The sequence below is a fragment of the Bombina bombina genome, chromosome 1 (genome assembly GCF_027579735.1).
Source record: "Bombina bombina isolate aBomBom1 chromosome 1, aBomBom1.pri, whole genome shotgun sequence".
NCBI lineage: Eukaryota > Metazoa > Chordata > Amphibia > Anura > Bombinatoridae > Bombina > Bombina bombina.
The window spans coordinates 518,372,352-518,386,158 of NC_069499.1; the positions used below are offsets into that span (position 1 = coordinate 518,372,352).

Sequence of the window (13,807 nt, forward strand, 5' to 3'; positions counted from 1 at the left end):
GTAAGGAAGTGTGGTAGGGGCGGAGCTAATCACGATAACGGGGTATTTTATATATATGTTTTATTTGAAATGGATTAGTTATTTATAAATATAAACTCAGCGACTTTAATAATTTGAAGATAAGGTTTAAAACAGTGTTTCTCTTGTAGTGTGTTCAGTCCACGGGTCATCCATTACTTATGGGATATATTCTCCTTCCCAACAGGAAGTTGCAAGAGGATCACCCAAGCAGAGCTGCTATATAGCTCCTCCCCTCACGTCATACCCAGTCATTCTCTTGCAACCCTCAACAAAGAAGGAGGTCGCAAGAGGAGTTGGAGTTTTTACTTAATTATTCTTCAATCAAAAGTTTGTTATTTTAAAATGACACCGGAGTGTGCCGTTTTTTGCATCTCAGGCAGTATTTGGAGAAGAATCTGCCTGCGTTTTTCTATGATCTTAGCAGACGTAACTAAGATCCGCTGGCTGTTCTCGACATTCTGAGGAGTAGGGTAACTTCAGAAAGAGGGGAATAGCATGCGGGGTCCCCCGCAAATGAGGTATGTGCAGTACATTATTTTCTGGGAATGGAATTGACTAAGAAAATACTGCTGTTACCCATATGATGTAAGTACAGCCTTAAATGCAGTAGTAGCGACTGGTATCAGGCTGATAAATGTATGCGCAGTTGAGTTATTTTCTAGGGACTAGAATTTGACTGAGAAAATACTGTTAATACTGAAATAATGTTTAAGCCTTATCTGCAGTGGAAGCGACTGGTAGCAGGCTTAGTGATAACTTTGCATGACATTCAAAATGTTGTTTTTAAAAACGTTTACTGGCATGTTATTCGTTTTGTGAGGTACTTGGTGATAAATCTTTTTGGGCATGATTTTTTTCCACATGGCTAACGTATTTTCTGCATAGAAACAGTTATATCAGGTCTCCCACTGTTGTAATATGAGTGGGAGGGACCTTGTTTTAGCGCCTTGTTGCGCAGTTAAAATTCTAGCACAGTCTTCCTGTTTCTTCCTCCTTGATCCAGGACGTCTCTAGAGAGCTCAGGGGTCTTCAAAATTCGTTTTTGAGGGAGGTAATCAGTCACAGCAGATCTGTGACAGTGTGTTTGACTGTGATAAAAGCGTTAAATCTTAATTTGATATCCGTTTTTGGGTATTGAGGGGTTAATCATCCTTTTGCTAATGGGTGCAATCCTCTGCTAATTAATACATTTCTCGTTAAGAATTGTTCACTATAACTGAATTAGTTTTCTTTGTTATTCAACTGTGTTTTTAAAAGCGCTGCAGCGTTTTTTATATTGCTTGTAAACTTATTGAAAGTGATTTCCAAGCTTGTTAGCTTCATTGCTAGTCTGTTTAAACATGTCTGATACAGAGGAATCTGCTTGTTCATTATGTTCAAAAGCCGATGTGGAGCCCAATAGAAATATGTGTACCAATTGTATTGATATTACTTTGAATAAAAGTCAATCTGTACCGATAAAGAAATTATTACCAGACAACGAGGGGGAAGTTATGCCGTCTAACTCTCCTCACGTGTCAGTACCTGCGTCTCCCGCTCGGGAGGTGCGTAAGATTGAGGCGCCAAGTACATCAAGGCCCTTACAAATCACTTTACATGATATGGCTAATGTTATGAAAGAAGTATTATACAATATGCCCGAATTAAGAGGCAAGTGCGATAGCTCTGGGTTAAGGACAGAGCGCGCTGATGACACGAGAGCCATGTCCGATACTGCGTCACAATTTGCAGAACATGAGGACGGTGAGCTTCATTCTGTCGGTGGCGGTTCTGATCCGGGGAGACCGGATTCAGAAATTTCAAATTTTAAATTTAAGCTTGAGAACCTCCGCGTGTTACTAGGGGAGGTGTTAGCGGCTCTGAATGATTGCGACACGGTGGCAATCCCAGAGAAATTATGTAGGTTGGATAGATACTATGCGGTACCGGTGTGTACTGACGTTTTTCCTATACCAAAAAGGCTTACAGAAATTATTAGTAAGGAGTGGGATAGACCCGGTGTGCGCTTTTCCCCTCCTCCGATATTTAGAAAAATGTTCCCTATAGACGCCACCACACGAGACTTATGGCAGACGGTCCCTAAGGTGGAGGGAGCAGTTTCTACTTTAGCCAAGCGTACCACTATCCCGGTGGAGGATAGCTGTGCTTTCTCAGATCCAATGGATAAAAAATTAGAGGGTTACCTTAAGAAAATGTTTGTTCAACAAGGTTTTATATTGCAGCCTCTTGCATGCATTGTGCCTGTCACGGCTGCAGCGGCATTCTGGTTTGAGTCTCTGGAAGAGGCGATTCGCACAGCACCATTGGATGAGACTTTGAGCAAAGTTAGAACGCTTAAACTAGCTAATGCGTTTGTTTCGGATGCTGTAGTGCATTTAACCAAACTTACGGCTAAAAATTCCGGATTCGCCATACAGGCGCGCAGGGCGCTATGGCTTAAATCCTGGTCAGCAGATGTAACTTCTAAGTCTAAACTACTTAACATTCCTTTCAAAGGGCAGACCTTATTCGGGCCTGGCTTGAAGGAAATTATTGCTGACATTACGGGAGGTAAGGGCCACACCCTTCCTCAGGACAGGGCCAAATCAAAGGCCAAACAGGAGCAGCATCAACTTCCTCCGCTCCAAAACAGGAAGGAACTACTACTCGTTACAGACAGGGTTGGAAAGGCAACCAGTCATGGAACAAGGGCAAGCAGGCCAGAAAGCCTACTTCCGCCCCTAAGACAGCATGAAGACAGGGCCCCCTCTCCGGAGACGGATCTAGTGGGGGGCAGACTTTCTCCCTTCGCCCAGGCCTGGGCAAGAGATGTACAGGATCCCTGGACGTTGGAGATTATATCTCAGGGATACCTTCTGGATTTCAAAACTTCTCCTCCACAAGGGAGGTTTCATCTGTCAAGGTTATCAACAAACCTAGTAAAGAAAGAGGCATTTCTACAATGTGTACAAGACCTCTTAGTGATGGGAGTGATCCACCCAGTTCCGCGAACGGAACGAGGACAAGGGTTTTACTCAAATCTATTTGTGGTTCCCAAAAAAGAGGGAACCTTCAGACCAATCTTAGACTTAAAAATCTTAAACAAATTCCTAAGGGTTCCATCGTTCAAGATGGAAACCATTTGGACCATCCTGCCCATGATCCAAGAGGGTCAATATATGACCACAGTGGACTTAAAGGATGCCTACCTTCACATACCGATTCACAAAGATCATTATCGGTACCTAAGATTTGCCTTTCTAGACAAGCATTACCAGTTTGTAGCTCTTCCCTTCGGGTTAGCTACGGCCCCGAGAATTTTTACAAAGGTTCTGGGCTCACTTCTGGCGGTACTAAGACCACGAGGCATAGCGGTGGCTCCGTACCTAGACGACATTCTGATTCAAGCATCAAGTTTTCAAAATGCAAAGTCTCATACAGAGATAGTTCTAGCATTTCTGAGGTCGCATGGGTGGAAAGTGAACGTGGAAAAGAGTTCTCTGTTACCGCTCACAAGGGTTCCTTTTCTAGGGACTCTTATAGATTCTGTAGAGATGAAGATTTACCTGACGGAGTCCAGGTTATCAAAGATTCTCAATGCTTGCCGTGCCCTTCACTCCATTCCAAGCCCATCAGTAGCTCAGTGTATGGAAGTAATCGGCTTGATGGTCGCGGCAATGGACATAGTGCCATTTGCGCGCCTGCATCTCAGACCGCTGCAACTATGCATGCTAAGTCAGTGGAACGGGGATTACTCAGATCTGTCCCCTTTGCTAAATCTGGACCAGGAGACCAGAGATTCTCTTCTCTGGTGGTTGTCACGGGTTCATCTGTCCGAAGGAATGACCTTTCGCAGACCAGATTGGACGATTGTAACAGATGCCAGCCTTCTAGGCTGGGGAGCAGTCTGGAACTCCCTGAAGGCTCAGGGATCGTGGACTCAGGAGGAGAAACTCCTACCAATCAACATTCTAGAATTAAGAGCAATATTCAATGCTCTTCTAGCTTGGCCTCAGTTAGCAACACTGAGGTTCATCAGGTTTCAGTCGGACAACATCACGACTGTGGCTTACATCAATCATCAAGGGGGAACCAGGAGTTCCCTAGCGATGTTGGAAGTCTCGAAGATAATTCGCTGGGCAGAGTCACACTCTTGCCACCTGTCAGCGATCTACATCCCAGGTGTGGAGAACTGGGAAGCGGATTTTCTAAGTCGCCAGACTTTTCATCCGGGGGAGTGGCAACTACACCCGGAGGTATTTGCTCAACTGATTCGTCGTTGGGGCAAACTGGATCTGGATCTTATGGCATCTCGCCAGAACGCCAAGCTTCCTCGTTACGGATCCAGGTCCAGGGACCCAGGAGCGGTGCTGGTAGATGCACTTGCAGCCCCTTGGGTTTTCAACATAGCTTATGTGTTTCCACCTTTTCCGTTGCTACCTCGACTGATTGCCAGGATCAAACAGGAGAGAGCATCAGTGATTCTGATAGCGCCTGCGTGGCCACGCAGGACCTGGTATGTAGACCTAGTGGACATGTTGTCCTGTCCACCATGGTCTCTACCTCTGAGGCAGGACCTTCTAATTCAGGGTCCTTTCAACCATCCAAACCTAATTTCTCTGAGGCTGACTGCTTGGAGATTGAACGCTTGATTCTATCAAAGCGTGGGTTTTCGGATTCGGTTATTGATACATTGATACAGGCTCGGAAACCTGTTACCAGAAAAATTTACCATAAGATATGGCGTAAATATTTATATTGGTGTGAATCCAAGAGTTACTCATGGAGTAAGGTTAGGATTCCTAGGATATTGGCTTTTCTACAAGAGGGTTTAGAAAAGGGCTTATCCGCTAGTTTACTAAAGGGACAGATTTCTGCTCTGTCTATTCTTTTACACAAGTGTCTGGCAGGGAATCCAGACGTCCAGGCTTTTTGTCAGGCTTTGTCTAGGATTAAGCCTGTGTTTAAGGCTGTTGCTCCTCCGTGGAGCTTAAACTTGGTTCTTAATGTTCTTCAGGGTGTTCCGTTTGAACCCCTTCATTCCATTGATATTAAGCTTTTATCTTGGAAAGTTCTGTTTTTGATGGCTATTTCCTCGGCTCGAAGAGTCTCGGAGTTATCTGCCTTACATTGTGATTCTCCTTATCTGATCTTTCATTCAGACAAGGTAGTCCTGCGTACTAAACCTGGGTTTTTGCCTAAGGTTGTTTCTAACAGGAATATCAATCAAGAGATTGTTGTTCCATCATTGTGTCCTAATCCTTCTTCAAAGAAGGAACGTCTTTTGCATAATCTAGACGTGGTCCGTGCCCTGAAGTTCTACTTACAGGCAACTAAAGATTTTCGACAAACTTCTTCCCTGTTTGTCGTTTACTCTGGACAGAGGAGAGGTCAAAAGGCTTCGGCTACCTCTCTCTCTTTTTGGCTTCGTAGCATAATACGTTTAGCCTATGAGACTGCTGGACAGCAGCCTCCTGAAAGAATTACAGCTCATTCCACTAGAGCTGTGGCTTCCACTTTGGCCTTTAAAAATGAGGCCTCTGTTGAACAGATTTGCAAGGCTGCAACTTGGTCTTCACTTCATACTTTTTCCAAATTTTACAAATTTGACACTTTTGCTTCTTCGGAGGCTGTTTTTGGGAGAAAGGTTCTACAGGCAGCGGTTCCTTCTGTTTAATGTTCCTGCCTTGTCCCTCCATTCATCCGTGTACTTTAGCTTTGGTATTGGTATCCCATAAGTAATGGATGACCCGTGGACTGAACACACTTAACAAGAGAAAACATAATTTATGCTTACCTGATAAATTTATTTCTCTTGTAGTGTGTTCAGTCCACGGCCCGCCCTGTCTTTTTGAGGCAGGTTCTAAATTTTAAATTATAACTCCAGTCACCACTGCACCCTATAGTTTCTCCTTTCTCGTCTTGTTTCGGTCGAATGACTGGATATGACATGTGAGGGGAGGAGCTATATAGCAGCTCTGCTTGGGTGATCCTCTTGCAACTTCCTGTTGGGAATTAGAATATATCCCATAAGTAATGGATGACCCGTGGACTGAACACACTACAAGAGAAATACATTTATCAGGTAAGCATAAATTATGTTATTGCGAATGGCAGAAATTGACCTTCACTTTAAACATTGATAATATTCTCCTATTTGGGGAATTGTAACATGAAGCAGCAATGTAGAGCTGAATAGGACATATGTTACATTGTGTCTGCAAACGGATACGAATCAGAGATGTAACAGTAGTGGAAACTGAAAGGTTATACAGAATGATCACAAGGGAATATAATAGATTGGCTTATTGACCTAAAAGACTGGTGTTTCTAGTGTTGATTGGAATTAATAAAGTCTGTTAGTTGTGTGGGATGATATATATTATCAATTGATTAATTCAATAATTCATTCATTTTACTTTTTGCTACCTGACACAACCTATTTTTTAAAACAAATACACAGAAGCTGGAACAAATTGAAACATCCAATTTCTTGCATTTTCATTCAAAACTGTTGTCTCAAGGATGTGTAATTAAGCATGATTTAGTATTTACTTTTTTTTCTGTAGGTGTGTCCAAAGCAACATTGTTCTGCTCACACAGGCATTCAGAAGAAAGTTTGTCATTCCTGATTTTATGTCTTTCACCTCGCATATTGATGAGCTTTATGAAAGCGCTAAGAAGTTATCAGGTGGAAAGGTAAAATGTTTGCAAATCTTGTGCCTCCACTTAATAGATCCCTTTGCATATTTTTTCTATTTATGTGATTTTCTTTTATAACATGGTGAAAGTCCACAAGCCATCACACGTGGGATTAAACTCCAGTCCACTAGGAAGAATCAAAAACACCCAACACACCACCCATCCATAATCCTTAGCTCAATTTCTTCTGTTAAGTGTGATCAGTCCACGGGTCATCATTACTTCTGGGATATTACTCCTCCCCAACAGGAAGTGCAAGAGGATTCACCCAGCAGAGCTGCATATAGCTCCTCCCCTCTACGTCACCCCCAGTCATTTTCTTGCACCCAACGACTAGATAGGATGTGTGAGAGGACTATGGTGATTTTATTTAGTTTTATTTCTTCAATCAAAAGTTTGTTATTTTTTAATAGCACCGGAGTGTGTTATTCCTTCTCTGGTGGAGTTTGAAGAAGAATCTACCAGAGTTTTTACTATGATTTTAGCCGGAGTTGTTAAGATCATATTGCTGTTTCTCGGCCATCTGAGGAGAGGTAAACTTCAGATCAGGGGACAGCGGGCAGTTTAATCTGCAAAGAGGTATGTAGCAGTTTTTATTTTCTGACAATGGAATTGATGAGAAAATCCTGCCATACCGACATAATATCATGTATGTATATTTAACATTTGAGTATTCTGGGGAATGGTACTTCACTGGAATTACACTGTGTATATAAGACTTTAGCCTAATTGCAAAGCAACAGGTTTTTTAATAACTCTTAATTTATGTTAAACGTTTTTGCTGGAATGTAAAATCGTTTTCATTTTCTGAGGTACTGGGTGAATAAAATGTTTGGGCACTATTTTTCCACTTGGCAGTTGCTTGATCTAATTATGACAGTTACTGATCTCTCTCACTGTTGTGTGTGAGGGGGAGGGACCTTTTTTTGGCGCTTTTGCTACGCATCAAAAATTTCAGTCAGAAGCTCATTGTTTTTTCCTGCATGTTCCGGTTTATCTCTACAGAACTCAGGGGTCTTCAAAGCTTGTTTGAGGGAAGTAATCTAACAGAGCTGTGAGATTATAGTTGACTGTGATAAAAAACGTTTATTCTTTAACTTTTTTATGCCATCAGGGTTAGTTTTTCTTTGCTAATGGGAACAAACCTTTGCTAAATTGTGTTTTGTTTTTCAAAGTTTATTGATTTCAACTGTTATATATCTTTCAGTGCTTCTTAAAGCACAGTACGTTTTTTCATTGTGTTTTACTTGAATAATATTTCCAAGTTGCAAGTTTATTTGCTAGTGTGTTAAACATGTCTGATTCAGAGGATGAGACCTGTACTATTTGTGCCAACGCCAAAGTGGAGCCCAATAGAAATTTATGTACTAACTGTATTGATGCTACTTTAAATAAAAGTCAATCTGTACAAATTGAACAAATTTCACCAAACAACGAGGGGAGAGTTATGCCGACTAACTCGCCTCACGTGACAGTACCTGCATCTCCCGCTCGGGAGGTGCGCGATATGGTGGCGCCCAGTACATCTGGGCGGCCATTACAAATAACATTACAAGATATGGCTACTGTTATGACTGAGGTTTTGGCTAAATTACCAGAACTAAGAGGCAAGCGTGATCACTCTGGGGTGAGAACAGAGTGCGCTGATAATGCTAGGGCCATGTCAGATACTGCGTCACAACTTGCAGAACATGAGGACGGAGAGCTTCATTCTGCGGCTGACGGTTCTGATCCAAACAGATTGGATTCAGATATTTCAAATTTTAAATTTAAGCTGCAAAAACCTCTGTGTATTACTAGGGGAGGTGTTAGCGGCCCTGAATGATTGTAACACAGTTGCAATACCAGAGAAAATGTGTAGGTTGGATAAATATTTTGCTGTACCAACAAGTACTGACGTTTTTCCTATACCTAAGAGACTAACTGAAATTATTACTAAGGAGTGGGATAGACCCGGTGTGCCGTTCTCACCCCCTCCGATATTTAGAAAGATGTTTCCAATAGACACCGCCACACGGGACTTATGGCAAACGGTCCCTAAGGTGGAGGGAGCAGTTTCTACTTTAGCTAAGCGTACCACTATCCCGGTAGAGGATAGCTGTGCCTTTTCAGATCCAATGGATAAAAAGTTAGAGGGTTACCTTAAGAAAATGTTTGTTCAACAAGGTTTTATATTGCAACCCCTTGCATGCATTGCGCCGGTCACGGCTGCAGCGGCATTCTGGATTGAGTCTCTAGAAGAGAACCTTAGTTCAGCTACGCTGGACGACATTTCGGAGAGGCTTAGAATACTTAAGCTAGCTAATTCATTCATTTCGGAAGCCGTAGTACATTTAACTAAACTTACGGCTAAGAATTCCGGATTCGCCATTCAGGCGCGTAGAGCACTGTGGCTAAAATCCTGGTCAGCTGATGTAACTTCTAAGTCCAAATTACTTAATATACCTTTCAAGGGACAGACCTTATTTGGGCCCGGTTTGAAAGAAATTATCGCTGACATTACAGGAGGTAAGGGCCACGCCCTGCCTCAAGACAAAGCCAAACCTAAGGCTAGACAGTCTAATTTTCGTTCCTTTCGGAATTTCAAAGCAGGAGCAGCATCAACTTCCACTGCTCCAAAATAAGAAGGATCTGGTACTCGCTACAGACAAGGCTGGAGACCTAACCAGTCCTGGAACAAGGGCAAGCAGGCCAGGAAACCTGCTGCTGCCCCTAAAACAGCATGAATTGAGGGCCCCCGATCCGGGATCGGATCTAGTGGGGGGCAGACTTTCTCTCTTCGCCCAGGCTTGGGCAAGAGATGTCCAGGATCCCTGGGCGCTAGAGATAATATCTCAGGGATACCTTCTGGACTTCAAATACTCTCCTCCAAGAGAGAGATTTCATCTGTCAAGGTTGTCAACAAACCAAACAAAGAAAGAAGCGTTTCTACGCTGCATACAAGAACTATTGTTAATGGGAGTAATCCATCCAGTTCCACGGTCGGAACAGGGACAGGGGTTTTACTCAAATCTGTTTGTGGTTCCCAAAAAAGAGGGAACTTTCAGACCAATCCTGGATTTAAAGATCCTAAACAAATTCCTAAGAGTTCCATCATTCAAAATGGAGACTATTCGGACAATTTTACCCATGATCCAAGAAGGTCAGTACATGACCACAGTGGATTTAAAGGATGCTTACCTTCACATACCGATTCACAAAGATCATTACCGGTATCTAAGGTTTGCCTTTCTAGACAGGCATTACCAGTTTGTAGCTCTTCCATTCGGATTGGCTACAGCTCCAAGAATCTTCACAAAGGTTCTAGGTGCTCTTCTGGCGGTACTAAGACCGCGGGGAATTTCGGTAGCTCCGTACCTAGACGACATTCTGATACAAGCTTCAAGCTTTCAAACTGCCAAGTCTCATACAGAGTTAGTACTGGCTTTTCTAAGGTCACATGGATGGAAGGTGAACGAAAAGAAAAGTTCACTCGTTCCACTCACAAGAGTTCCCTTCCTGGGGACTCTTATAGATTCTGTAGAAATGAAGATTTACCTGACAGAGGACAGGTTAACAAGACTTCAAAGTGCTTGCCGCACCCTTCATTCCATTCAACACCTGTCAGTGGCTCAATGCATGGAGGTAATCGGCTTAATGGTAGCGGCAATGGACATAGTGCCATTTGCTCGCTTACACCTCAGACCACTGCAACTATGCATGCTAAGTCAGTGGAATGGGGATTACTCAGACTTGTCCCCTTCTCTGAATCTGGATCAAGAGACCAGAAATTCTCTTCTATGGTGGCTTTCTCGGCCACATCTGTCCAGGGGGATGCCATTCAGCAGACCAGACTGGACAATTGTAACAACAGACGCCAGCCTTCTAGGTTGGGGTGCCGTCTGGAATTCTCTGAAGGCTCAGGGACAATGGAGTCAGGAGGAGAGTCTCCTGCCAATAAACATTCTGGAATTGAGAGCAGTTCTCAATGCCCTCCTGGCTTGGCCCCAGTTGACAACTCGGGGGTTCATCAGGTTTCAGTCGGACAACATCACGACTGTAGCTTACATCAACCATCAGGGAGGGACAAGGAGCTCCCTAGCAATGATGGAAGTATCAAAGATAATTCGCTGGGCAGAGTCTCACTCTTGCCACCTGTCAGCAATCCACATCCCGGGAGTGGAGAACTGGGAGGCGGATTTCTTAAGTCGTCAGACTTTTCATCCGGGGGAGTGGGAACTTCATCCGGAGGTCTTTGCCCAAATACTTCGACGTTGGGGCAAACCAGAGATAGATCTCATGGCGTCTCGACAGAACGCCAAGCTTCCTCGTTACGGGTCCAGATCCAGGGATCCAGGAGCAGTCCTAATAGATGCCCTGACAGCACCTTGGGACTTCACGATGGCTTATGTGTTTCCACCCTTCCCGATGCTTCCTCGATTGATTGCCAGAATCAAACAGGAGAGAGCATCAGTGATTCTAATAGCACCTGCATGGCCACGCAGGACTTGGTATGCAGACCTGGTGGACATGTCATCCTGTCCACCTTGGTCTCTACCTCTGAAACAGGATCTCCTGATACAGGGTCCTTTCAAACATCAAAATCTAACTTCTCTGAAGCTGACTGCTTGGAAATTGAACGTTTGATTTTATCAAGACGTGGGTTTTCTGAGTCAGTTATTGACACCTTAATACAGGCTAGGAAGCCTGTTACCAGAAAGATTTACCATAAGATATGGCGTAAATACCTATATTGGTGTGAATCCAAAGGTTACTCTTGGAGTAAGGTTAGGATTCCTAGGATATTGTCCTTTCTACAAGAAGGTTTAGAAAAGGGTTTATCCGCTAGTTCATTAAAGGGACAGATCTCAGCTCTGTCTATTCTGTTACACAAACGTCTGTCAGAAGTGCCAGACGTTCAGGCTTTTTGTCAGTCTTTGGCGAGGATTAAGCCTGTGTTTAAAACTGTTGCTCCGCCATGGAGTTTAAACCTTGTTCTTAACGTTTTACAGGGCGTTCCGTTTGAACCCCTCCATTCCATTGATATAAAGTTGTTATCTTGGAAAGTTCTATTTTTAATGGCTATTTCCTCGGCTCGAAGAGTCTCTGAGTTATCAGCCTTACATTGTGATTCTCCTTATTTGATCTTTCATTCAGATAAGGTAGTTCTGCGTACTAAACCTGGGTTCTTACCTAAAGTAGTCACTAACAGGAATATCAATCAAGAGATTGTTGTTCCTTCTTTGTGCCCAAATCCTTCTTCGAAGAAGGAACGTCTACTACACAATCTGGACGTAGTTCGTGCCCTAAAATTTTACTTACAGGCAACTAAGGAATTTCGACAAACATCTTCTCTGTTTGTCGTGTACTCTGGTCAGAGGAGAGGTCAAAAGGCTTCTGCTACCTCTCTTTCCTTTTGGCTTCGTAGTATAATACGTTTAGCTTATGAGACTGCTGGACAGCAGCCTCCTGAAAGGATTACAGCTCATTCTACTAGAGCTGTGGCTTCCACTTGGGCCTTCAAGAATGAGGCCTCTGTTGAACAGATTTGCAAGGCTGCAACTTGGTCTTCGCTTCATACTTTTTCCAAATTTTACAAATTTGACACTTTTGCTTCCTCGGAGGCTATTTTTGGGAGAAAGGTTCTTCAGGCAGTGGTTCCTTCTGTATAAAGAGCCTGGCTATCCCTCCCGTCATCCGTGTACTTTTGCTTTGGTATTGGTATCCCAGAAGTAATGATGACCCGTGGACTGATCACACTTAACAGAAGAAAACATAATTTATGCTTACCTGATAAATTCCTTTCTTCTGTAGTGTGATCAGTCCACGGCCCGCCCTGTTTTTAAGGCAGGCAGTTATTTTTTAAATTATACTCCAGTCACCACTACACCCTTGGTTTCTCCTTTCTCGTTGGTCCTTGGTCGAATGACTGGGGGTGACGTAGAGGGGAGGAGCTATATGCAGCTCTGCTGGGTGAATCCTCTTGCACTTCCTGTTGGGGAGGAGTAATATCCCAGAAGTAATGATGACCCGTGGACTGATCACACTACAGAAGAAAGGAATTTATCAGGTAAGCATAAATTATGTTTTTTTGCCTCCAGCAAGGAGGTAAGTGAATTCTGAAGTGCTGTTCTTCACGGAATTAGATAGTGGATCTCTAAACAATTTATGACCCATTTCCTCCTTAAAGGGACACTGAACCCAAATTTTTTTTGTTCGTGATTCAGATACAGCATGCAATTTTAAGCAACTTTCTAATTTACTCCTATTATCAATTTTTCTTAGTTCTCTTGCTATCTTTATTTGAAAACAAAGTCATCTAAGCTTTTTTTTTTTTATTCAGACTCTGGACAGCAGTTTTTTATTGGTGGATGAATTTATCCACCAATCAGCAAGAACAACCCAGGTTGTTCACCAAAAATTGGAAGGCATCTAAACTTACATTCTGGCATTTCAAATAAAGATACCAAGAGAATGAAGAAAATTTGATAATAGGAGTAAATTAGAAAGTTGCTTTAAATGTCATGCTCTATCTGAATCACAAAAGAAAAAAAAAATGGATTCAGTGTCCCTTTTAATGAAACCTCAAAAAGGGCAGAGAGGTAGACAGGAGTCAGCCAGGCAGTGATTATTTTCTTCCAGTACTTGGATGCCACCAGCCTCCCAGGAAAGTGTGGACATGCTTTCCAGTCCCCTGGTCCACAGTATACTGCTCCTTGTTAAAACCTTACCACATCCTTGGTACTGTGCTTGCACTGCCTTGGATGGGCCCATCTACTGGATGTAGTCCTCTGTAGCAAGGTGAGCACGGTATACAAAGGTGCTGACAGTTACGTAGCATGCACTTTCATAGCCTGCATGCTTATCAGTATGATCATCGTCACGTGATGGGAAGTATACTTCTGCTATGGTTGCGATTTATAGATAATGTTGATAGTCTGCTCATCTCTGGCAACTCTATCAGGAATACTGTTAAAAGCTTTATTGAAGGTGTGCATCACATATACTTCTCTGCGATAGTTACTCAGATATAGGTTAATTCAGATAAGAACAGGCCTTAGACTGGGCCAGGCAGGGTCCAGGGCTGAGGCAATGGTAAGAAGTAGATTAAGTTAGATTCATAAAG

General features: G+C 43.0%; 1 protein-coding gene across 3 annotated transcripts in view; it reads left to right on the top strand.

The window, feature by feature from the left end:
* GLS (glutaminase) overlaps positions 1-13,807 on the top strand; it is a 1,045,544-nt gene that overhangs the window by 330,592 nt on the left and 701,145 nt on the right. For all 3 annotated transcript variants that reach the window (XM_053698626.1, XM_053698625.1, XM_053698624.1), the window contains exon 4: positions 6,570-6,699. In XM_053698626.1, the coding sequence (XP_053554601.1) occupies positions 6,570-6,699 (130 nt within the window). The remainder of the gene's footprint in view (positions 1-6,569; positions 6,700-13,807) is intronic.